Here is a 23,393-nt window from a genome sequence, read left to right on the forward strand (position 1 = left end):
TGAGCTTAGAGGGACTATCATTTGTTTTTAACAGGACAATGACCCCAAAACTCACCTCCAGGCTGTGTAAGGGTTATTTGACCAAGGAGAGTGATGGAGTGTTGCATCAGATGACCTGTTCTCCACAATCACCCAACCTCAACCCAATTGAGATGGTTTGGGATGAGTTAGACCGCCGAGTGAAGGAAAAGCAACCAACAAAACCAGAGTTGCAAAGGAAAAGCCATGTCTCAGACTGGCCAATAAAAATAAAATATTAAGATGGGCAAAAGAACACAGATACTGGACAGAGGAACTCTGCCTAGAAGGCCAGCATCCTGGAGTCACCTCTTCACTGTTGACATTGAGACTGGTGTTTTGCGGGTACTATTTAGTGAAGCTGCCAGTTGACGACTTGTGAGGAGTCTGGTTCTCAAACTAGACACTCTAATGTACTTGTCCTCTTGCTCAGTTGTGCACCGGAGCCTCCCACTCCTCTTTCTATTCTGGTTAGGACATTTCTAAGTGACCCCAAACTTTTGAACGGTAGTGTATATTTTTTAAAACTATATCTTCCCGCTGTCTCTGAATTATTAGATAACAACCCAGCATTCACAAGGATGCAACAAACATCCTTTTTTCTTGTTATAACAATGTTTGTGTGACATTTCCCCATACATGCAGTGAAAATGTCTGCAGACAAATGTTTTTTCACAGAAAACTCTTCTTGAAATGTATGAAAATGCATTAAAAGGTGGAAATGTACCATAATAGTTTTATCAGTCAAAAACGTTGTACAGAGTACATTATACAGTAAGTTTCTCCAGTTTACAGAGTGGATCCTCCAAGACATCAGAGAGCATCTTCTTCCCTGAGTCTCCTGGTTTATTCATTTGTAGATCTAGCTCTCTCAGGTGTGAGGGGTTTGACCTCAGAGCTGAAGCCAAAGAGGCACAGCCTTCCCATGTGACCCAACAACATGACAGCCTGCAGAGAGAGAAACACCTGTCATTCTGTCAGTTCTGGACACACTGAAAAACAATTTCTGATTGCTTTCCTCAACAGCACATTATTTGCCTGATGGGTGGCAACAACTTTAAAAAAGGTAAAAACATGCTACTACATTTAGTTTATCATTTGTTTTCATGCAACTTCATGGTCTCCAAGAAGGATGGCCTTACCCCAGTTTTTCCACTTTACAGTGTGTATTCCCCAGTCCAGCAGAGAGCAGCTTCACTCCTGAATCCTGTAGGTTATTGTGACTCAGGTGCAGCTCTCTCAGACTAGAGGAGTTTGAGCTGAGAGCTGAGGCCAGAGACCCACAGCATTTCTCAGTGAGGTTACAGCATTTCAGCCTGGGAATGAATATGAAGGTAATATTTATAGATCGTGACTGTGCAATGTTAATGTCCATCAGCAAGCTGCCTGCAAGCCTCCAGGCGGATCAGTTATAGTGCCCCTATTCTGACATTATGGAATATGCTGTAATACTTACGAAAGTCTTTCCAGTTTACAGAGTGGATCCTCCAGGACAGCAGAGAGCATCTTCACACCTGAGTCTCCTGGTTGGTTGTTGGTCAGGTCCAGCTCTCTCAGATGTGAGGGGTTTGACCTCAGAGCTGAAGCCAGAGAAGCACAGCTCTCCTCTGTGACTCCACAGCTTAACATCCTGCAGACAGAGTGGTTCGTTTGTATGATATGCATTTTCATAGGACATGATGACATTATTCATGTTCAAACATATAACTACCCAATTTAGTTTTCCTTTATCCTTTGTGAACAAGGTTTATTTCATTAAAGAACATGTATTTTAATTACACATCACCTAAGTGTTTCCAGTTTACATTGTGGTTCCTTCAGTGCAGCAGAGAGATGGTTAATTCCTGAGTCTCTTAACTTATTTCCACCTAGGTCAAGCTCTCTCAGGTGTGAGGGGTTTGTCATCAGAGCTGAAGCCAGATAATGACATCCTTCCTCTGTGGTTTTAGAGTTATACAGCCTGCAGAGGGAATCAACATAATATAATGTCCTACTGTCATCGGCATTGTAGTACACTTCATTACTCATTGAGAAGTAACTTCAAGTTTCTAAGAGCAACTGGAGAGCTGTACTTCCTCATTCTCCCTTAGGTTTCTGATCTCAGAATTAAATGCCCATGCCCAGATATCCTCAAAAAAATAAAATCACAATCATTTGACCTAAATCCTGAAATTACAGACCATTCTTGAGATGTTCTAGTACTCACTTCAGTTTTTGCAATTTACACTGTGGATTTTCCAGGACAGCAGAGAGCAGCTTCACTCCCGAGTCTCCTGGTTGGTTGTCAGTCAGGTCGAGTTCTCTCAGGTGTGAGGGGTTTGACCTCAGAGCTGAAGCCAGAGAAGTACAGCCCTCTTCTGTGACTCCACAACCAGAAAGGCTACAGATGGAGAGAGAATTACATTTACATTTTAGCCAGTTAGCAGACAATCTTATCCAGAGCGACTTAGAGTTTAGATTTGAACTATCCTCATGTAAACAGCTATTAGAGATCCACGTATTGAATGACAGTTGAATGACCCAATCTTCATTCCAAGAAGACAGCCAACTTAATTTGATCACCCTATTACAGGAGAACTTTCCTGCAGGAAAGGTAAAACTTGTAATATATTTGAGTTTTTAAAAGGATTCTGAAGTTTATAATTTCAACTTTCCCATAAGGAAAATGTATCAACCCCTACAAAAATGTCCACAAATTATAATCCACATAATTATTCAAATTTCCTGTTGCTGTAGGATTCTTTTCCTGCTGTAGCAAACTGGCTCAAATTAAGATCCGACATCTGTATGAAACTAACCTCAGTATGTCCAGTTTACAGTGTGGATCCTCCAGTACAGTAGAGAGCAGCTTTAGCCCAGAGTCTCCAAGGATATTCCTGCTCAGATCCAGCTCTCTCAGGTGTGAGGAGTTTGACCTTAGAGCTGAAGCCAGAGAAGCACAGCCAACCTTTGTGGTACCACAGCTCTTCAGCCTGCAATGGGAAAAATACTCAGCTCTATACACAACTGGACATTTAAAATAGTTGAATCATTTCACATTTCCAAAAACAAAAGTAATTATATATTTCCACTCTGAGAGATGCCCTTACCTCAGTGTCTTCAATTTACAACCTGGACTCTTCAATCCATCAGAGAGCAGCTTCACTCCTGGATCCTGCAGTTTATTGTCACTCAGGTCCAGCTCTCTCAGTGAAGAAGAGTTCGATCTGAGAGCTGAAGCCAAAGACTTACAGCATCTTTCAGTCAAGTTACAATCTTTCAGGCTGGAATAAATAATAAAACAACACATTTGGTCCACAAACAGGGTAAAGACTACAAAGACCATGAGGAAATTATGAAAATGTGTCCATAAATACTCACATTGCTGTTCTGGTGGCTTTAACCACTGGTAGCAGCCTAAGAAGACCCTCCTCTGATCTGAAATACTTTCTCAGTTCGAACACATCCTGCTTCTCCACTGAAGTCAGCAAAACAAAGACCAGAGCGGACCACTGTGCAGGTGACAGTTCAGCTTTTGAGAGACTTCCTGAGCTCAGATAGCTTTGAATCTCCTCCACTAGAGAAATGTCATTCAGTTCATTCAGACAGTGGAACAGGTTGATGCACCTCTCTGGAGAGGGATTCTTCCTGATCTTCATCTTTATGTACTTGGCTGTTTCCTCACTGCTTTGGGACTTGCTTTCTGTTTGTGACAGTAAGCCTTGTAAGAGAGTTTGATTGGACTCCAGCGATAGGCCCAGAAGGAAACGGAGGAACAGGTCCAGGTGTCCATTCATACTTTGTAAGGCCTTGTCCACTGCACTTTTGTGTAGAAACAATGCAGGTGTTTCTCCTGACATTGTCTTAATATTTACACCTTGAGAGAGAAGATTTACATTGCTGTTTTTGAATGTGAGAAACACATACAAAGCAGCTAAAAACTCCTGAATGCTAAGATGTACAAAGCAGTATACCTTCCCCTGGCACAGCCCTTTCTCCTCTCTAAAGATCTGTGTGCACACTCCTGAGTACACGGATGCTTCTGTGACATCAATGCCACATCCTCTTAGGTCTTCCTCGTAGAAGATCAGATTACCTTTTTCCAGCTGTTGATAAGCCAGTTTCCCCAGTTTCATTATCATTAATGTATTCCAGTGGTGATCATTGTAATCTTCTCCTAGATACTTTTTACTACTCTGTTTGGTCTGAAAGATCAGGAAGTGTGTGCACATTTGAGTCAGAGTCTTGGGGATCTCTCTACTCTCTGCTTCACCCAACATTCTCTCTAGAACAGTGGCTGAAACCCAACAGAAAACTGGTATGTGGCACATGATGTAGAGACTCTTTGAGGATTTAATGTGTGAGATGATTCTGCTGGCCAGGTTCTCATCACTGAATCTCTTCCTGAAGTACTCCTCCTTCTGTGGGTCATTGAACCCTCGTACCTCTGTCACCTGGTCAACACACTCAGGAGGGATCTGATTGGCTGCTGCAGGTCGGGAGGTTGTCCAGAGAAGCGCAGAGGGTAACAGATTCCCTTTAATAAGGTTTGTCAGCAGCACATCGACTGAGGTTGACTCTGAGACATCAAAACAGGTCTTATTGTTCTGGAAGTCAAGAGGGAGTCGACACTCATCCAGACCATCAAATACAAACAGGACTTTGCACTCATCATAGTTAATCATTTTGGATTCTTTAATTTCCATGAAAAAAGATTGTAAAAGTTCCATCAAACTGCATCTCTCCGTCCTCCTCAAATTCAGCTCACGAAAAGGAAGTGGAAATATGAACTGAATATCCTTATTGGCTTTTCCTTCGGCCCAGTCCAGAATAAACTTCTGCACGGAAATGGTCTTTCCAATGCCAGCGACTCCCTTTGTCAACACAGCTTTTATATGCCTGTCTTGTCCAGGTAAGGGTTTAAAGATGTCATTACATTTGATTGGTGTATCTTGTGTTGCTGGTCTCCTGGATGCTGCCTCAATCTGTATTATCTCATGGTCATTATTGACCTTTCCACTTCCACCTTCAGTGATATAAATCTCTGTGTAGATGTCATTGAGAAGTGTAGGGTTTCCTTGCTGTGCTAGTCCCTCAAAAACACACTGAAATCTCTTCTTCAGAGTTGATTTGAGCTTCTCTTGAATTTCTGCCTCAGCACTGACATTTTGGTGCCTGGGAAAATGACATAAAATGTTTAAACATTTTGTATCAAAGGAGGAACAAATGGAAACTGAATTTCTACAGTTATGAAGACCTGAGACAATGTGGTCTCCAAGTGATATGAAGCCGTAGAAACAGCAGACACTCACATTTTCTGATCTACGGGTAAGACATTCGCTCCTTCATATGGCTCCATGGACACAGTGCAGGAAGGAGGACAGTCCTGTATCTGCTGAGGGAGTGGAGGGACCCTGTAAAAACAAACTTTTACATCTTTACAAAGAACAAGAAGTCATGGGTGCGTGTTTATGAGTTTTGTTTTAAAGAAACCTTGAACTCTAAATATTGTAATAACCTTTTATTTGACATAAGTGGTTCATTACTGAACCTCATTGGCAGGTCCATAGACTTGTCACTCTTCATAGACAAACAGCTGGGTACAGGAGACACTGGTCTCTCTTGTTGGATCCTGACAAAAAACAAGGAAATTATATTTAGTTGGGCTAAGGAAGAAACCGTCAAAATTGTTGTTGAGGAGTAATTATAATGTACAGTACCAGTCAAAAGTTTGGACACACCTAGAGTACTCGTTCCAGGTTTTTTCTTTATTTTTTTACTATTTTCTACATTGTAGAATAATACTGAAGACATCAAAACTACGAAATAACACATATGGAATCATAGTAATGAAAAAAGTGTTAAACAAATCTAAATATATTTGAGATTCTTCAAAGTAGCCACCCTTTGCCTTGACAGCTTTGCACACTTGTCATTCTCTCAACCAGGTTCATGAGGTAGTCACCTGGAATGGTAGTCACCTGGAATTTATTTCCTTCTTAATTGGATCGGCCCCTTTAAAAAAATGTTTTGCCTAAAATGTCATACCCAAATCTAACGGCCTGTAGCTCAGGCCCTGAAGCAAGGATATGCATATTCTTGGTACCATTTGAAAGGAAACACTTTGAAGTTTGTAGAAATGTGAAAGGAATGTAGGAGAATATAACACATTAGATCTGGTAAAAGATAATACGAAGAAAAAACCAACCGTTCTTTTGTGTGCTTTTACCATCATCTTTGAAATGCAAGAGAAAGGCCATAATGTATTATTCCAGCCCAGGTGCCACTGGGCTTGGCCACTAGATGGCAGCAGTGTATGTGAAAGTTTTAGAATGATCCAATGAACCATTGCATTTCTGTTCAAAATGTATCAAGACTGCCCAAATGTGCTTAATTAGTTTATTAATAACTTCTCATGTTCAAAATTGTACACTCTCCTCAAACAATAGCATGGTATTCTTTCACTGTCATAGCTACTGTTAATTGGACAGTGCAGTTAGATTAACAAGAATGTAAGCTTTCTGCCATTATCAGATATGTCTATGTCCTGGGAAATGTTCTTGTTACTTACAACTTCAGGCTGATCGCATTAGCCTAAATTAGTTCAAAAGTCCCACAGGGGACCCACCAATCGTGAAGATTAATGCGTTTCAGCCAATCAGTTGTTGTGACAAGGTAGGGGTGGCATATTGAAGATAGCCCTATTTAGTAAAAGACCAAGTCCATATTATGGCAAGAACAGCTCAAATAAGCAAAGAGAAACGACAGTCCGTCATTACTTTAAGACATGAAGGTCAGTCAATCCTGAAAAAGTTTCTTCAAGTGCAGTCGCAAAAACCATAAAGTGCTATGATGAAACTGGCTCTCATGAGGACCGCCACAGGAAAGGAAGACCCAGAGTTACTTCTGCTGCAGAGGACAAGTTCATTAGAGTTAACTGCACCTAAGATTGCAGTCCAAATAAATGCTTTACAGAGTTCAAGTAACAGACACATCTCAAAATCAACTGTTCAGAGGAGAGTGCATGAATCAGGCGTTCACCGTGGAATTTCTGCAAAGAAACCTCTACTAAAGGACACCAATAACAAGAAGTGACTTGCTTGGGCCAAGAAACACCAGCAATGGACATTAGACCTGTGGAAATCTGTCCTTTGATCTGGTGAGTCCAAATTTGAGATGTTTGGTTCCAACCACTTTGTCTTTGTGAGATGCAGAGTAGCTGAACGGATGATCTCCGCATGTGTGGTTCCCACCGTGAAGCATGGAGGAGGTGTGATGATGTGGGGGTGCTTTGCTGGTAACACTGTCTGTGATTTATTTAGAATTTAAGGCACACTTAACCAGCATGGCTACCCCAGCATTCTGCAGCAATACGCCAATCCATCTGGTTTGCGCATAGTGGGACTAAAAGTGTCTCCTGACCCCTCCTGTCTCAGCCTCCAGTATTTATGCTGCAGCAGTTTGTGTCGGGGGGCTAGGGTCAGTCTGTTATATCTGGAGTATTTCTCCTGTCTTATCCGGTGTCCTGTGTGAATTTAAGTATGCTCTCTAATTCTCTCTTTCTCTCTGAGGACCTGTGCCCTAGGACCATGCCTCAGGACTACCTGGCATGATGACTCCTTGTTGTCCCCAGTCCACCTAGCCGTGCTGCTGCTCCAGTTTCAATTGTTCTGCCTGCGGCTATGGAACCCTGACCTGTTCACTGTGATTACTATTATTTGACCATGCTGGTCATTTATGAACATTTGAACATCTTGGCCATGTTCTGTTATAATCTTCACACGGCACAGCCAGAAGAGGACTGGCCACCCCTCATAGCCTGGTTCCTCTCTAGGTTTCTTCCTAGGGAGATTTTCCTAGCCACCGTGCTTCTACTCCTGCATTGCTTGCTGTTTGGGGTTTTAGGCTGGATTTCTGTACATCACTTTGATATATCAGCTGATGTAAGAAGGGCTATGTAAATAAATTTGATTTGATTTTTCAACATGACAAAGACCCAAAACACAACTCCAGGTTGTGTAAGGGCTTTTTGACCAAGGAGAGAGATGGAGTGCTGCATCAGATGACCTGGCCTCCACAATCACCCGACCTCAACCCAGTTGAGATGGTTTGCAATGAATTGGACCGCAGAGTTAAGGAAAAGCAACCAACAAGTGCTCAGCATATGTGGGAACTCCTTCAAGACTGTTGGAAAAACATTCCTCATTAAGCTGGTTGAGAGAATGCCAAGAGTGTGCAAAGCTTTCATCAAGGCAAAGGGTGGCTACTTTTAAGAATCTAAAGTCTAAAATATATTTTGATTTGTTGAACACTTTTTGTTACTACATGATTACATATGTGTTATTTCATAGTTTTGATGTCTTCACTATTATTCTACAAAAATAGTAAAAATAAAGAAAAACCCTTGAATGTGTAGGTGTGTCCAAAAGTTTTACTGGTACTATATGTGTGTGGTTAAAACAACAAGTCTTGTAACCCTTGTTCACAAGAAAAGTTAATTGGTAGTCCCATAGACTGGTTACTCTTCCTAGACACACAGCTGGTTACAGGAGACGCTGGTATCTCCTGATGGACCCTGACAAAAACCATGGAGATTATTGTTAGTCTGACTGGGGAAGGGTGAGGGTGCTCAGATATCTGTATGGCCATCATTCTTAAATGGAAGAAATTTGGAACCACTAAGACTCTTCCTAGAACTGCCCACCCAGCCAAACTGAGCAATCGGAGAAGAAGGACCTTGGTCAAGGAGGTGACCAATAACCTGATGGTCACTCTGACAGAGCTCCAGAGTTATTCTGTGGAAATGGGAGAACCTTCCAGAAGGACAACCATCTCTGCAGCACACCACCAATCAGACCTTTATGGTAGAGTGGCCAGATGGATGCCACTCCTCAGTCAAAGGCACATGACAGCCCACTTGGAGTTTGCCAAAAGGCACCTAAAGGACTCTCAGACCATGAGAAACAAGATTCTCTGGTCTGATGAAACCAAGACTGAACTCTTTGGCCTGAATGCCAGGCGTCACGTCTGGAGGAAACCTAGCACCATCCCAACGGTGAGGCATGGTGGTGGCAGGATTGAGGGAAAGATGAACAGAGCAAATTACAGAGAGATCCTTGATCTCCTGTTCCAGAGCGCTCAGGACCTCAGACTGGGGCAAAGGTTCACATTCCAACAGGACAACGACCCTAAGCACAGAGCCAAGACAACGCAGGAGTGGCATTGGGACAAGTGTCTGAATGTCCTTGAGTGGCCCAGCCAGAGCCCGGACTTGAACCCGATCTAACAGCTCTGGAGAGACCTGAACATAGCTGTGCAACGACGCTCCCCATCCAACCTGGACTCCCGAGTGGCACACCGGTCTAAGGCACTGTATCTCAGCGCTAGAGGCATCACTACAGACCGTGGTTCGATTCCAGGCTGTATCACAGCTGGCCGTGATTGGGAGTTCCATAGGGCGGCGCACAATTGGCCCAGCGTCGTTAGGGTTTGGCCGGGTTAGGCAGTCATTGTGAATCAGAATTTGTTTTTAACTGACTTGCCTAGTTAAATAAAAGAAACAAAAATTCTGACAGAGCTTGAGAGGATCTGCAGAGAAGAATGGGAGAAACTCCCCAAATACAGGTGTGCCAAGCATGTAGCATCATACCCAAGAAGAGTTGTGGCTGTAATCGCTGCCAAAGGTGCTTCAACAAAGTACTGAGTAAAGGGTCTGAATACTTATGTAAATGTGATATTTCAGTGTTTTTGTTATACATTTGCAAAAATGAATAAACCTTTTTTTGCTTTGTCATTATTGGGTGTTGTGTGTAGATTGATGAGGGGGGGAGGGAACAATTGAATCAATTTTAGAAATAAAGCTGTAACGTAACAAAATGTGGAAAAAGTCAAGGGGTCTGAATACTTTCCAAATGCACCGTATATTTGTGGTTAAAAGTCTTATTACCCCTGTTCACTGGAAAAGTTGATTGGTGGTCCCATAGACTGGCCACTCTTCATAGACACACAGCTGGTTACAGGAGACGCTGGTCTCTCCTGATGGACCCTGACAAAAACCATGGAGATTATTGTTAGTCTGACTGGGGAAGAAATAGTTTTTGACGGCGCTCAGATATCTGTATCAGGATTATGTAGGTGTGTGGTAAAACTACGTTTTATTACCCCTGTTCACTGGACAATGGTTCTTTACTGAAGTTATATGGAGCATCGATTGACATGTCACTCTTCATGGACACACAGCTGGGTACAGGAGACACGGGTCTCTCCTGCTCCTCTTTCTCGCCTGAGACAATATTTTTTGAAAAACTGTACCCCTCCTCTCTCTCTGCAGAGAGACTCATTTTAGAGGTCGTAATTCCCTTCTCATGGGCAGACAAATACTACTGTCCTCTGACCTAGATCAGCCCTGTGAACACACACACACACCCACCTCCACCCATACAGAGAGAGAGGGAGAGAGAGAGTATCAATCATACACAATGCTGTCAAATAGCTACTACACACACTACCAAATTAAAATGGCTGATTTCTGTAACATTGGTTGGTTATCCAGGAAGTGTATCACTTTCGACTGTTTACGCATTTGCCAGCTATTGTCAACTGGACTACTTTAGCTTGTTTGCAACTTTGCTAGCATGTATACCTAGCTGGCACATGTACAAACCATAGCAGTGACAAAGATTAGTAGAATTTAAATGAATGAGGTGGTCATTTCTGCAAACAGTGTATTTTTTATGAATTTAGCTGGCTAGATTACACAGTTCGCAAACAGGACCAATAGTTGAATAGACATTAAATACGCTACTCCTTTAGTCTCCCCTTTTCCCCATCTCTGCTCTACTCTTCTCTTTCAATAACTTTCTATGTTCTTGTAGCAAGAAACAAAAACAGTCTGTAATGCTTACCACTGAGATGGGTTCCTCGGTTTGAGAATGTTGCTGTAGGCTGTAGCTTCTTTGTTTGACTGCTCAAAGGAGAGAAGGGCAGAAAGAAGGGAGGGCAAGCCAGGGCAGGAACAGTATTTGACTTCCGCCTTGTGGGAATTTGATAGCTAGATTAGCTACATTTGCTTGGTAGGTTTTTGCTATGCCTCTTTCCTCTCTCTGTGATCTTTACGGATGTGTTTACGCTGTGTGGTGCATGGAAACAGAGTAATCTTCTGAGCCACTATCTTCAAACTGACATAGGACAAAGGGCAATGTGCATCACCAAAGTTGTCCGAAGTGATTTAATAAAAAAACAGGAAGAAATTTACACCAGCTGTCTGCATATGAAACCTTGTGAAACAGCCTGTTTTATAACCTGGTGGAAAATGGATTAAAGATGGATTAACAAGTGACTCAGTGTGGCGTACAAACAAACAAAGCCTCCACTCTGATCCAACAGTTGTACATTTGATGAGAAAGAAAATATTTTTGCTGATAAATGTAGATACTTTACGCCTACTTAACGCCCACTGTGACAGTGTTTCTCTCCACCAGAGAGCACTGTTGTTTAATGAATGGTGAGGTTTGTCACCTGCTCCTCCTCATCTGACAAATCCTACTGCCAATATACCTTTTGACTTACCCTACGTTTTTCTTTTTCAATATACCTTTTACTTATCTCTATGGTTCTATTTTTATATTGATCTTTTCTCTCCTTCTCTCTCTCTCTTTTTCCAACTCTCTCTGTCTCTGTGCACCATCTCCACAATGCTGGACTTCAGTGGGGTTGCCATGTCAACTAGAAAGGATGTTACCATAGCAATCGCTCATTTAGGTGGGATACCATCGGATACCATACTGTAACCAAAGACATATAAATGTCAAATAGGGTCTGGGAGGGTGGGGGTTTGAGGTTGGGGTTTCTGGGAAGGGTTTATGGGTGTTAGGGGTCTCGTTATCAGTGGTTAATTGCCACATTAGCAGGAACAGGGTAAATCTGTGGTGGATCAAACTGTATTACAGTGATAGCAACACCTCCTGGCACACGCCTGGGGGCAGTGGGAGGGGCGACTGGCATCCTGTGTGTGTGTGTGTCTAATTACATTTGGGTTGGTTGCATGATGGTTGTTTTATTGATCCAGTCTGCATTCCCACCAAGATTCCCACACAGATGAATCTCTTTCTTTTCTCTCTCTCTCACTCTCTCACTCTCTCTCTCTCTCACGCTCTCTCTCACTCTCTCTCTCACTCTCTCTCTCTCTCTCTCTCACTCTCTCTCTTTCACTCTCTCTCTCTCTCTCACTCTCTCTCTCTCTCTCTCACTCTCTCTCACACTCTCTCTCTCACACTCTCTCTCTCTATCTCTCTCTCTCTCACTCTCTCTCTCTCACTCTCTCACTCTCTCACACTCTCTCTCTCTCACACACTCTCTCACTCTCTGTCTCTCTCTCTCTGTCTCTCTCTCTCTCAATTCAATTCAATTCAATTCAAGGGGCTTTATTGGCATGGGAAACATGTGTTAACATTGCCAAAGCAAGTGAGGTAGATAATATACAAAAGTCAAATAAACAATAAAAAATGAACAGTAAACATTACACATACAGAAGTTTCAAAACAATAAAGACATTACAAATGTCATATTATATATATATGCAGTGTTGTAACAATGTACAAATGGTTAAAGCACACAAGTTAAAGTAAATAAACATAAATATGGGTTGTATTTACAATGGTGTTTGTTCTTCACTGGTTGCCCTTTTCTGGTGGCAACAAGTCACAAATCTTGCTGCTGTGATGGCACACTGTGGAATTTCACCCAGTAGATATGGGAGTTTATCAAAATTGGATTTGTTTTCGAATTCTTTGTGGATCTGTGTAATCTGAGGGAAATATGTCTCTCTAATATGGTCATACATTGGGCAGGAGGTTAGGAAGTGCAGCTCAGTTTCCACCTCATTTTGTGGGCAGTGAGCACATAGCCTGTCTTCTCTTGAGAGCCATGTCTGCCTACGGCGGCCTTTCTCAATAGCAAGGCTATGCTCACTGAGTCTGTACATAGTCAAAGCTTTCCTTAAGTTTGGGTCAGTCACAGTGGTTAGGTATTCTGCCACTGTATACTCTCTGTTTAGGGCCAAATAGCATTCTAGTTTGCTCTGTTTTTTTGTTAATTCTTTCCAATGTGTCAAGTAATTATCTTTTTGTTTTCTCATGATTTGGTTGGGTCTAACTGTGCTGTTGTCCTGGGGCTCTGTGGGGTGTGTTTGTGTTTGTGAACAGAGCCCTAGGACCAGCTTGCTTAGGGGACTCTTCTCCAGGTTCATCTCTCTGTAGGTGATGGCTTTGTTATGGAAGGTTTGGGAATCGCTTCCTTTTAGGTGGTTGTAGAATTTAACGGCTCTTTTCTGGATTTTGATAATTAGTGGGTATCGGCCTAATTCTGCTCTGCATGCATTATTTGGTGTTCTACGTTGTACACGGAGGATATTTTTGCAGAATTCTGCATGCAGAGTCTCAATTTGGTGTTTGTCCCATTTTGTGAAATCTTGGTTGGTGAGCGGACCCCAGACCTCACAACCATAAAGGGCAATGGGCTCTATGACTGATTCAAGTATTTTTAGCCAGATCCTAATTGGTATGTTGAAATTTATGTTCCTTTTGATGGCATAGAATGCCCTTCTTGCCTTGTCTCTCAGATCGTTCACAGCTCTGTGGAAGCTACCTGTGGTGCTGATGTTTAGGCCGAGGTATGTATAGTTTTTTGTGTGCTCTAGGGCAACGGTGTCTAGATGGAATTTGTGGTCCTGGCGACTGGACCTTTTTTGGAACACCATTATTTTGGTCTTACTGAGATTTACTGTCAGGGCCCAGGTCTGACAGAATCTGTGCAGAAGATCTAGGTGCTGCTGTAGGCCCTCCTTGGTTGGTGACAGAAGCACCAGATCATCAGCAAACAGTAGACATTTGACTTCGGATTCTAGTAGGGTGAGACCGGGTGCTGCAGACTGTTCTAGTGCCCGCGCCAATTCGTTGATATATATGTTGAAGAGGGTGGGGCTTAAGCTGCATCCCTGTCTCACCCCACGACCCTGTGTGAAGAAATGTGTGTGTTTTTTGCCAATTTTAACCGCACACTTGTTGTTTGTGTACATGGATTTTATGATGTCGTATGTTTTACCCCCAACACCACTTTCCATCAATTTGTATAGCAGACCCTCATGCCAAATTGAGTCGAAGGCTTTTTTGAAATCAACAAAGCATGAGAAGACTTTGCCTTTGTTTTGGTTTGTTTGGTTGTCAATTAGGGTGTGTAGGGTGAATACATGGTCTGTTGTACGGTAATTTGGTAAAAAGCCAATTTGACATTTGCTCAGTACATTGTTTTCATTGAGGAAATGTACGAGTCTGCTGTTAATGATAATGCAGAGTATTTTCCCAAGGTTACTGTTGACGCATATTCCACGGTAGTTATTGGGGTCAAATTTGTCTCCACTTTTGTGGATTGGGGTGATCAGTCCTTGGTTCCAAATATTGGGGAAGATGCCAGAGCTAAGGACGATGTTAAAGAGTTTTAATATAGCCAATTGGAATTTGTTGTCTGTATATTTGATCATTTCATTAAGGATACCATCAACACCACAGGCCTTTTTGGGTTGGAGGGTTTTTATTTTGTCCTGTAACTCATTCAAGGTAATAGGAGAATCCAGTGGGTTCTGGTAGTCTTTAATAGTTGATTCTAGGATTTGTATTTGATCATGTATATGTTTTTGCTCTTTATTCTTTGTTATAGAGCCAAAAAGATTGGAGAAGTGGTTTACCCATACATCTCCATTTTGGATAGATAATTCTTCGTGTTGTTGTTTGTTTAGTGTTTTCCAATTTTCCCAGAATTGGTTAGAGTCTATGGATTCTTCAATTACATTGAGCTGATTTCTGACGTGCTGTTCCTTCTTTTTCCGTAGTGTATTTCTGTATTGTTTTAGTGATTCACCATAGTGAAGGGGTAGACTCAGGTTTTCCGGGTCTCTATGTTTTTGGTTGGACAGGTTTCTCAATTTATTTCTTAGATTTTTGCATTCTTTATCAAACCATTTGTCATTGTTGTTCATTTTCTTCGGTTTTCTATTTGAGATTTTTAGATTTGATAGGGAAGCTGAGAGGTCAAATATACTGTTAAGACTTTCTACTGCCAAGTTTACACCTTCACTATTGCAGTGGAACGTTTTACCCAGGAAGTTGTCTAAAAGGGATTGAATTTGCTGTTGCCTAATTGTTTTTTGGTAGGTTTCCAAACTGCATTCCTTCCATCTATAGCATTTCTTAATGTTACTCAGTTCCTTTGGCTTTGATGCCTCATGATTGAGTATTGCTCTGTTCAAGTAGACTGTGATTTTGCTGTGGTCTGATAGGGGTGTCAGTGGGCTGACTGTGAACGCTCTGAGAGACTCTGGGTTGAGGTCAGTGATAAAGTAGTCTACAGTGCTACTGCCAAGAGATGAGCTATAGGTGTACCTACCATAGGAGTCCCCTCGAAGCCTACCATTGACTATGTACATACCCAGCGTGCGACAGAGCTGCAGGAGTTGTGACCCGTTTTTGTTGGTTATGTTGTCATAGTTGTGCCTAGGTGGGCATATGGGGGAGGGAATGCTGTCACCTCCAGGTAGGTGTTTGTCCCCCTGTGTGCTGAGGGTGTCAGGTTCCTGTCCAGTTCTGGCATTTAGGTCGCCACAGACTAATACATGTCCCTGGGCCTGGAAGTGATTGATTTCCCCCTCCAGGATGGAGAAGCTGTCTTCATTAAAGTATGGGGATTCTAGTGGGGGGATATAGGTAGCACACAGGAGGACATTTTTCTCTGTTAAGATAATTTCCTTTTGAATTTCTAGCCAAATGTAAAATGTTCCTGTTTTGATTAATTTAATGGAGTGAGTTAGGTCTGCTCTATACCAAATTAGCATTCCCCCTGAGTCCCTTCCCTGTTTCACACCTGGTAGTTTGGTGGATGGGACTACCAGCTCTCTGTAACCTAGAGGGCAACCAGTGGGTCCGTCTCCTCTATACCATGTTTCTTGCAGGATGACAATGTCTGCATTACCGATTTCTTTGGTGAAGTCCGGGTTCCTGCTCTTTAGGCCAAAGGCAGATGACCTCAGACCTTGGATATTCCAGGATGATATAGTGAAGGCTTTTTGTTCCATAAAGTGTCCAATGTTGTTGGTCGGGGTTTGGCCTCAGGCCAGTAAGTGTGAGCAGAGCCTGCTGAGCATCTGGTACATGCCGTTGGCTTGGGCGAGTGTAAGAGTGGGGGTTGGGCCTGTTTGCCCGCTCACTACCTGGGCGTATGTGTGACTTCCATGTTGATGCCCTCTTTGCGGGGGTGGGGTGCATGGGGTGGGCAGGAGTGGCATGGGTCTGATCTGAGGGGGCCTAAATTGGGTGTGGGCATGGTTGATGTGGGGGGGGTGTGTAGGTCCAGGGGGGGGTCCTGGAGGTCTTGGAGGGTGTCTCGCTGGTCTGGGTGGGGTGTCTATTGATCTGTTGCTCCTGTGTGAAGTGTTGGGGCTTCGTTTGAGAGCGATGTCCTTTAGAGTCCGGGCAAAGGTGGGCACTGCTGCCTTGTAGAGGTGGACCTGGTCATAGAGGCTGTTCAAGTCCAGGGTGGAGTGGTGTGCCAGAAAAACATTTGGTTTTGAGGCACAGTCACGGGAAATGCTTGCGTTTACCCGCTGTATTGTAGCAGGGTGGAAGTCTTTTCGTGGTAGCAGGGTGGAGATAACCACTTGTGCGTTGGGGAAAGTAGAAGAAGCTTTTTCAATCACTCCCTTCAGTGCTGTGGCCACCCTTTCCTGCTGTGCTCTCAGGTCGTTTGTGCCTGTGTGTATTATTATGTGGCTAGGTGAGCCTAGTTTGTCCTCAGACAGAAGGTCTAGGGCGTGCTGGGTGTTTGGACACCAGAGTTTAGGCACACTGTGTTTGGGAAAAAGTTTTTTTTCTTGTAGAAATTTACCATTTGAGTCCATAAGTAGGACAATCTGTGTCTTGTGTTTGTCCTCAGTGGGTGTGGGGGGGTTGTCAGGAGGGCTATCAGGGTGGCTGATGGGGGGGGGGGTGCTCAGAGGGGGTGAGAGCTGCTGGGCTTGGGGTTTTTCTTTTGTCTGTTCTGTTGTGATGTCGTTTCTATGGTCAGGGTCTGGTGTGGACTGTTCTGCTGTGGTGTCGAGACTTTTGTAGGGTGCTGAGGTGGGCTGTTCTGCTGGCGTCTCTGTGGGGCTGGCCACCTCCCTAGTGAGTTGTTCTCTGTCACATGCCATCCCCCTCGACCTCTCCTCCAGCAGTCTGATCCTCTCCTCCATCCCCCTCTCCCTCTCCTCCTGTAGTCTGATCCTCTCCTCCATCCCCCTCTCCCTCTCCTCCTGTAGTCTGATCCTCTCCTCTAGTGCTCTGTTCTTCTCCTGCTCCTGCTCTTTCTCCTGTTGATGTTGTCTCACCACTGTCCATAGTGCAGATATGTCTCTCTCCACCTCCAGCTCTCCAGGTCTGGTTAAGGGGGTGTTGTTGTGCTGGACTGTTGTCTGGGTCTGTGCTGACTGGAGTGTAATCACCTGCTGTTCCCGCTCCACCTGCCTTACCTCCAGCTGGGTGAATTTGTCCTTCATTTCAATGAGGGAGAAGTACTCTGTACTGGGAGGTTGACTGTCTGCTGAGGGTTGCTCGTCTGTGGGGTTATATGGTGAAGAGGTTTGGTCTGACCCACTTGGGGTGGGGGTATCTTTATCAAGGGAGAGCTTCTCCTGCTGGGCTAATTCTTTGATTAGGTGAAAGTCCAGCTGAAACTGTTTGTGGTTGCCCTGTACAATTACTGTTCCAGACTTATAGAGATTTATATTAGCTGACTCCTCGTCCTCGTTGTCAAGAATCCTGAGTTTCCACCCCTCGTTTACCCCCCCTCTCTTAACAGAGGGGTAGTGTGCTAATATAGCACTGTGCCATGCCTGGGGATGGTTTGTGTGGAAGATAAGGTTGCTGATGTTCCCATTTTTGTAATAGTCAGCAAAAAGTGTCTCTTGATTTTCCATAAGGAGCTTCATTTTGTGCTCTTTTCTTGTCTTGTCATTCTTCACACTCCCAGGGTAGAGTATTTTAATTACCTCTGAACGGCGGGAGGCAGCTTCTAGGGCCTCTCCCTTTGTTTGGGGTAGACTATTCGACTCTCCTGCCATTGTTGGGCTAATGGTCTTTGACACCTCTCACTTGACACTTAAGTGCTAGTTGAAGCTGTATCAAGCTTGGCAGAGGTATGTTACTATTCAGTCCTTTTAAAGTATTGTCAACTATTTTTCTTCTTGGCTTTTGTAAATCAAATATAGTTTCAGACTAGACATTACTCACTCAGTTCCAGGTTGGGTGGTGTTTTGAGGTTTCTGTTGTTTTCCAGAGAATTTGCTGTGTAATAATCCTTGGTATTTGTGAATCTTTCATGTGATTCCGTAATTCCGTCCAAAATCAGGATGTAGGTTTTGAGTTTTGATTTGAATTTAGGGTTATGTTGTAGAGGGTAGCATCCTGTATTTGTTCCTGACAAGAAATCCAAGTTTAACTAACTCTAAATCTATATTTTTTAAAGAAAATGCTGAAAAATGCAGGAGCTCATCTGATCATGACTGTCTCATGACTGTCTCTCTGTCTCTCTCTCCTTCCTTTCTCTCTCTCTCTCTCTCTCTCTCTCACTCTCTTTCTCTCTCTCTCTCTCTCTCTCTCTCTCTCTCTCTCTCTCTCTCTCTCTCTCTCTCTCTCTCTCTCTCTCTCTCACACTCTCTCTCTCACACTCTCTCTCTTTCACTCTCTCTCTCTCTCTCTCTCTCACACTCTCTCTCACACTCTCTCTCACACTCTCTCTCTCTCACACACTCTCTCACTCTCTCTCTCTCTATCTCACACTCTCTCTCTCTCTCACTCTCTCACTCTCTCTCACTCTCTCTCACACTCTCTCACACTCTCTCTGTCTCTCTCTCTCTCTCTCTCTCTCTCTCTCTTCGCAATCACATGTGTGTGTTTAGTTGCTGTTCACTAGATTGTCTCTGAATATACAGCCTATGCCTCATATTCCCCCGAGAGATCTCTCCACGTGCTGCGCCTGTCACAAGATCATATATAAACACAATTGTACATTGTTTAAAAAATATTTATCCTCTATGAACAATAGTAAATTTACAGTAGACTTTAACAAGACCAGAATGCCTTTCCTATGATCTGTGCAATTTTACACATTTTTACACATTTTATTTTACATATTTTTACACATTTTGCCATTGGACGGAGAGAGAATGTATTAATTTTATAACACATTTCATGCAAATCTACTCATTTTGCCATGGAACCCTCTCTTTCTAAAATTATCTGCCGAAATTGTTGCAACCCCTATTTACTAGCCTGTTTCTCCTTCGTATCGTCTGAGATTCCCAAAGATTGGAAAGCTGCCGCGATCATCCCCCTCTTCAAAGGGGGAGACACTCTAGACTCAAACTGCTACAGACCTATATCTATCCTACCCTGCCTTTCGAAGGTCTTTCGAAAGCCAAGTTAACAAACAGATTACCGACCATTTCGAATCCCACCGTACCTTCTCCGCTATGCAATCTGGTTTCAGAGCTGGTCATGGGTGCACCTCAGCCACACTCAAGGTCCTAAATGATATCATAACCGCCATCGATGAAAGACATTACTGTGCAGCCGTATTCATCGACCTGGCCAAGGCTTTCGATTCTGTCAATCACCACATTCTTATCGACAGACTCAACAGCCTTGGTTTCTCAAATGATTGCCTCGCCTGGTTCACCAAGTACTTCTCTGACAGAGTTCAGTGTGTCAAATCGGAGGGCCTGTTGTCCGGACCTCTGGCAGTCTCTATGGGGGTGCCACAGGGTTCAATTCTCGGGCCGATTCTCTTCTCTGTATACATCAATGATGTCGCTCTTGCTGCTCTGATCCACCTCTACGCAGACGACATCATTCTGTATACTTCTGGCCCTTCTTTGGACACTGTTAACTAACCTCCAGACGAGCTTCAATGCCATACAACTCTCCTTCCGTGGTCTCCAACTGCTCTTACATGCAAGTAAAACTAAATGCATGTTCTTCAACTGATCACAGCCTGCACCTGCCCGCCCGTCCAACATCACTAATCTGGACGGTTCTAACTTAGAATATGTGGACAACTACAAATACCTAGGGGTCTGGCTAGACTGTAAACTCTCCTTCCAGACTCACATTAAGCATCTCCAATCAAAAATTCTAGAATCGGCTTCCTATTTTGCAACAAAGCATCCTTCACTCATGCTGCCAAACATACCCTCGTAAAACTTCGGGCGATGTCCTTTACAAAATAGCCTCCAACACTCTACTCAACAAATTGGATGCAGTCTATCACAGTGCCATCCGTTTTGTCACCAAAGCCCCATATACTACCTACCACTGCGACCTGTATGCTCTCGTTGATTGGCCCTCGCTTCATACTTGTCGCCAAACCCACTGGCTCCAGGTCATCTACAAGTCTTTGCTAGGTAAAGCCCCGCCTTATCTCAGCTCACTGCTCACTATAGCAGCACCCACCCGTAGCACGTGCTCCAGCAGGTATACCTCACTGGTCACCCCCAAAGCCAATTCCTCCTTTGGCCGCCTTTCCTTCCAGTTCTCTGCTGCCAATGACTGGAACGAACTGCAAAAATCACTGAAGCTGGAGACTCATATCTCCCTCACTAGCTTTAAGCACAAGCTGTCAGAGCAGCTCACAGATCACTGCACCTGTACATAGCCTATCTGTAAATAGCCCATCCAACTACCTCATCCCCATACTGTATTTATTTATTCATCTTGCTCCTTTGCACCCCAGTATCTCTATTTTCACATTCATCTTCTGCACATCTATCACTCCAGTGTTTAATTGGTATTTTGTAATTACTTCGCCACCATGGCCTATTTATTGCCTTATCTCCCCTATTTTACCTCATTTGCACACACTGTATATATACTTTTTCTACTGTATTATTGACTGTATGTTTGTTTATTCCATGTGTAACTCTGCGTTGTTGTACCTGTCGAACTGCTTTGCTTTATCTTGGCAAGGTCGCAGTTGTAAATGAGAACTTGTTCTCAACTAGCCTACCTGGTTAAATAAAGGTGAATAAAAAATATAGATATTGTCACGAATCCCGCCGAAGATGGTGCCTCTTCCTGTTCGGGCGGCGCTCGGCGGTCGTCGTCACCGGCCTACTAGCTGCCATCGATTCTCTTCTTTTTGTTTCTGTTAGTTTGGGCTGATTGGGTGCACCTGTTTTGGGTTTAGTTTTGTGGGTAGGCTATTTAAGGGCAGTAGGCCCGCTGGCTTTTGTGCGGGCTTGTTCTCTGTTATTTGGTGTTGGATTTTTATTGTGGATTCTATATTTTCCAGACAGTTTAGTCCTGTGTGTTTGGACTGGTATTTTCATGCGCCCGTGTGTTTGGGCATGATCGTTTTCCCTGTCTACAGGAAATAAATCCACATTCTTGAATACCTGCTCTCTGCGCTTGACTCCTCCACCCAGTACTCCTAGCAGGTCTGACATATATATTTTCAGTTTTAAAGCTAATTTCCTGCAATTCCACACATTTTGCCATGACATATGCCATGTTAAAGGGATATTTCACCACTGCTCTATTTCACTATATATGTCCATTAATATGTTATTAACATATAATAAGTGTCATAAAAATTTTGAATTTCGTCACTACATGCAAATACAAGCGGTTCTACATCTCACTGGTAGAAACGGGGCAGCTACATTAACTGGTTGTAAGAAAACCACAACATCCAGAATTCATAGCGATTTCAGGACGTGGAGGAACACCCCGTGGAGGTGTAAAAAATATCAAAATGTTTGTGTTTGTAGCCAGCACTTTCAGCCAGATGATTTCGAAATGGAACTGAAGTCTCAACTGATGGGGTTGCCATGTCGTCAAACTTTGAAAGGGGATGCCATTCTATCGATTTCCCCCTTCACTTCAAAGAGGGAAATATCCGATCAGCAAACATCATCAGCTCAGCAGAAAAGAAGTAAATCTGCAGTGGGTGGTGAAGAAAGTGTACAAAAGGCTTATCCACATGGCTGTGGAGTGCAGAAATAACCAGATGGTTGTCTACAAGGAGCCAGAGTCATAGCCCCCTGAACCCAGCATCCCTGCCAACATCGATTACAGCCTTGAGTCTTCTTGGGTATGATGTTACAAGCTGTGCACACCTGTATTTGGGGAGTTTCTTCCATTCTTCTCTGCAGATCCTCAAGCACTGTCAGGTTGGATGGGGAGCGTCGAACATCTCTGGAGAGACCTGAAAATAGCTGTGCAGCAACACTCCCCATCCAACCTGACAGAGCTTGAGACGATCTGCAGAGAAGGGAAGGAGAAACTCCCCAAATACAGGTGTGCCCAGCTTGTAGCATCATACCCAAGAAGACTCGATGCTGTAATCGCTGCCAAAGGTGCTTCAACAAAGTACTGAGTAAAGGGTCTGAATACTTATGTAAATGTGATATTTCAGTTATTTATTTGTAATAAATTAGCAAAAAATTCCAAAAACCTGTTTTTGCTTTGTCATTATGGGGTATTGTGTGTACATTGATAACATTTTTTATTTATTTAATACATTTTAGAAAAAGGCTGTAATGTAACAAAATGTGGAAAAAGTCAATGGGTCTGAATACTTTCCGAAGGCTGTGTGTGTAACGGAATTCGTCCTCCTCATCTGACGAGGAGTAAGAAATGTCGGACCAATACGCAGCGTGATAAGTGTCCATATTATTTAATAATACTGAACACGACAACAATACAAAAATAACAAAGTGCATAGATAAGAAAACCGAAACAGTCCCGTAACGTGAACAAACAGACACGGAAGACAACCACCCACCAAACACAACAGAAAACAGGCTACCTAAATATGGTTCCCAATCAGAGACAATGACTAACACCTGCCTCTGATTGAGAACCATATCAGGCCAAACGAAAAACACAACATAGAAACACAAAACATAGATAACCCACCCAACTCACGCCCTGACCAACTAAAACAAAGAAAATACAAAAGAACTAAGGTCAGAACGTGACAGTGTGTGTGTGTGTGTGTGGTTTGGTTTGGTTTGGGTCTGACAGGCAACCATATGTTGCTTATACTTGGAGCTGGCCCTGGTGTCATTAAAATGTTGATCCTAATGTAGGCATACAGAAATAAATGGTCATTTACATTTAAAAGTTTTTTTTTAAATACAATAATTCTTAGCAACACATTTTTCAATGGAGAGAAAGAAAATAAGTAGCCTATTACTTGGCCTATTTAACCTATTTAAAATGGGGAACTCATAAAACGTTCCTGCATATCTGGGATGCTCTTTTGAGTTTATTTTGATGCGTTTTTTATTATGCAAAATAATCTGATTTATT

General features: G+C 43.1%; 1 protein-coding gene and 1 long non-coding RNA gene across 3 annotated transcripts; one reads left to right on the forward strand and one right to left on the reverse strand.

The window, feature by feature from the left end:
• Window positions 1-737: 737 nt before the first annotated feature.
• LOC129866979 (NACHT, LRR and PYD domains-containing protein 12-like) lies at window positions 738-11,363 on the reverse strand. Of its 2 annotated transcripts, none has more exons than XM_055940043.1 (13): window positions 10,902-11,363; window positions 10,159-10,402; window positions 9,944-10,042; window positions 5,516-5,629; window positions 5,310-5,411; window positions 3,379-5,172; window positions 3,108-3,281; window positions 2,817-2,990; window positions 2,225-2,398; window positions 1,805-1,978; window positions 1,475-1,648; window positions 1,161-1,334; window positions 738-966 (listed from the first exon to the last, which is right to left on the reverse strand). In XM_055940043.1, the coding sequence occupies exons 2-13, from the start codon at window positions 10,335-10,337 to the stop codon at window positions 786-788; spliced, it is 3,513 nt and encodes a 1,170-aa protein (XP_055796018.1). In that variant the 5' UTR covers window positions 10,338-10,402; window positions 10,902-11,363; the 3' UTR covers window positions 738-785. The 2 variants fall into 2 exon arrangements, with proteins under 2 accessions (XP_055796018.1, XP_055796017.1); XM_055940042.1 differs by having other exon boundaries at window positions 10,159-10,426; window positions 10,902-11,362.
• LOC129866988 (uncharacterized) lies at window positions 1,263-1,803 on the forward strand. The gene is made up of 2 exons (XR_008761566.1): window positions 1,263-1,352; window positions 1,489-1,803. It is a non-coding gene; the product is annotated as an uncharacterized LOC129866988 (long non-coding RNA).
• Window positions 11,364-23,393: the final 12,030 nt, after the last annotated feature.

This window comes from Salvelinus fontinalis, chromosome 12 (genome assembly GCF_029448725.1).
Source record: "Salvelinus fontinalis isolate EN_2023a chromosome 12, ASM2944872v1, whole genome shotgun sequence".
NCBI lineage: Eukaryota > Metazoa > Chordata > Actinopteri > Salmoniformes > Salmonidae > Salvelinus > Salvelinus fontinalis.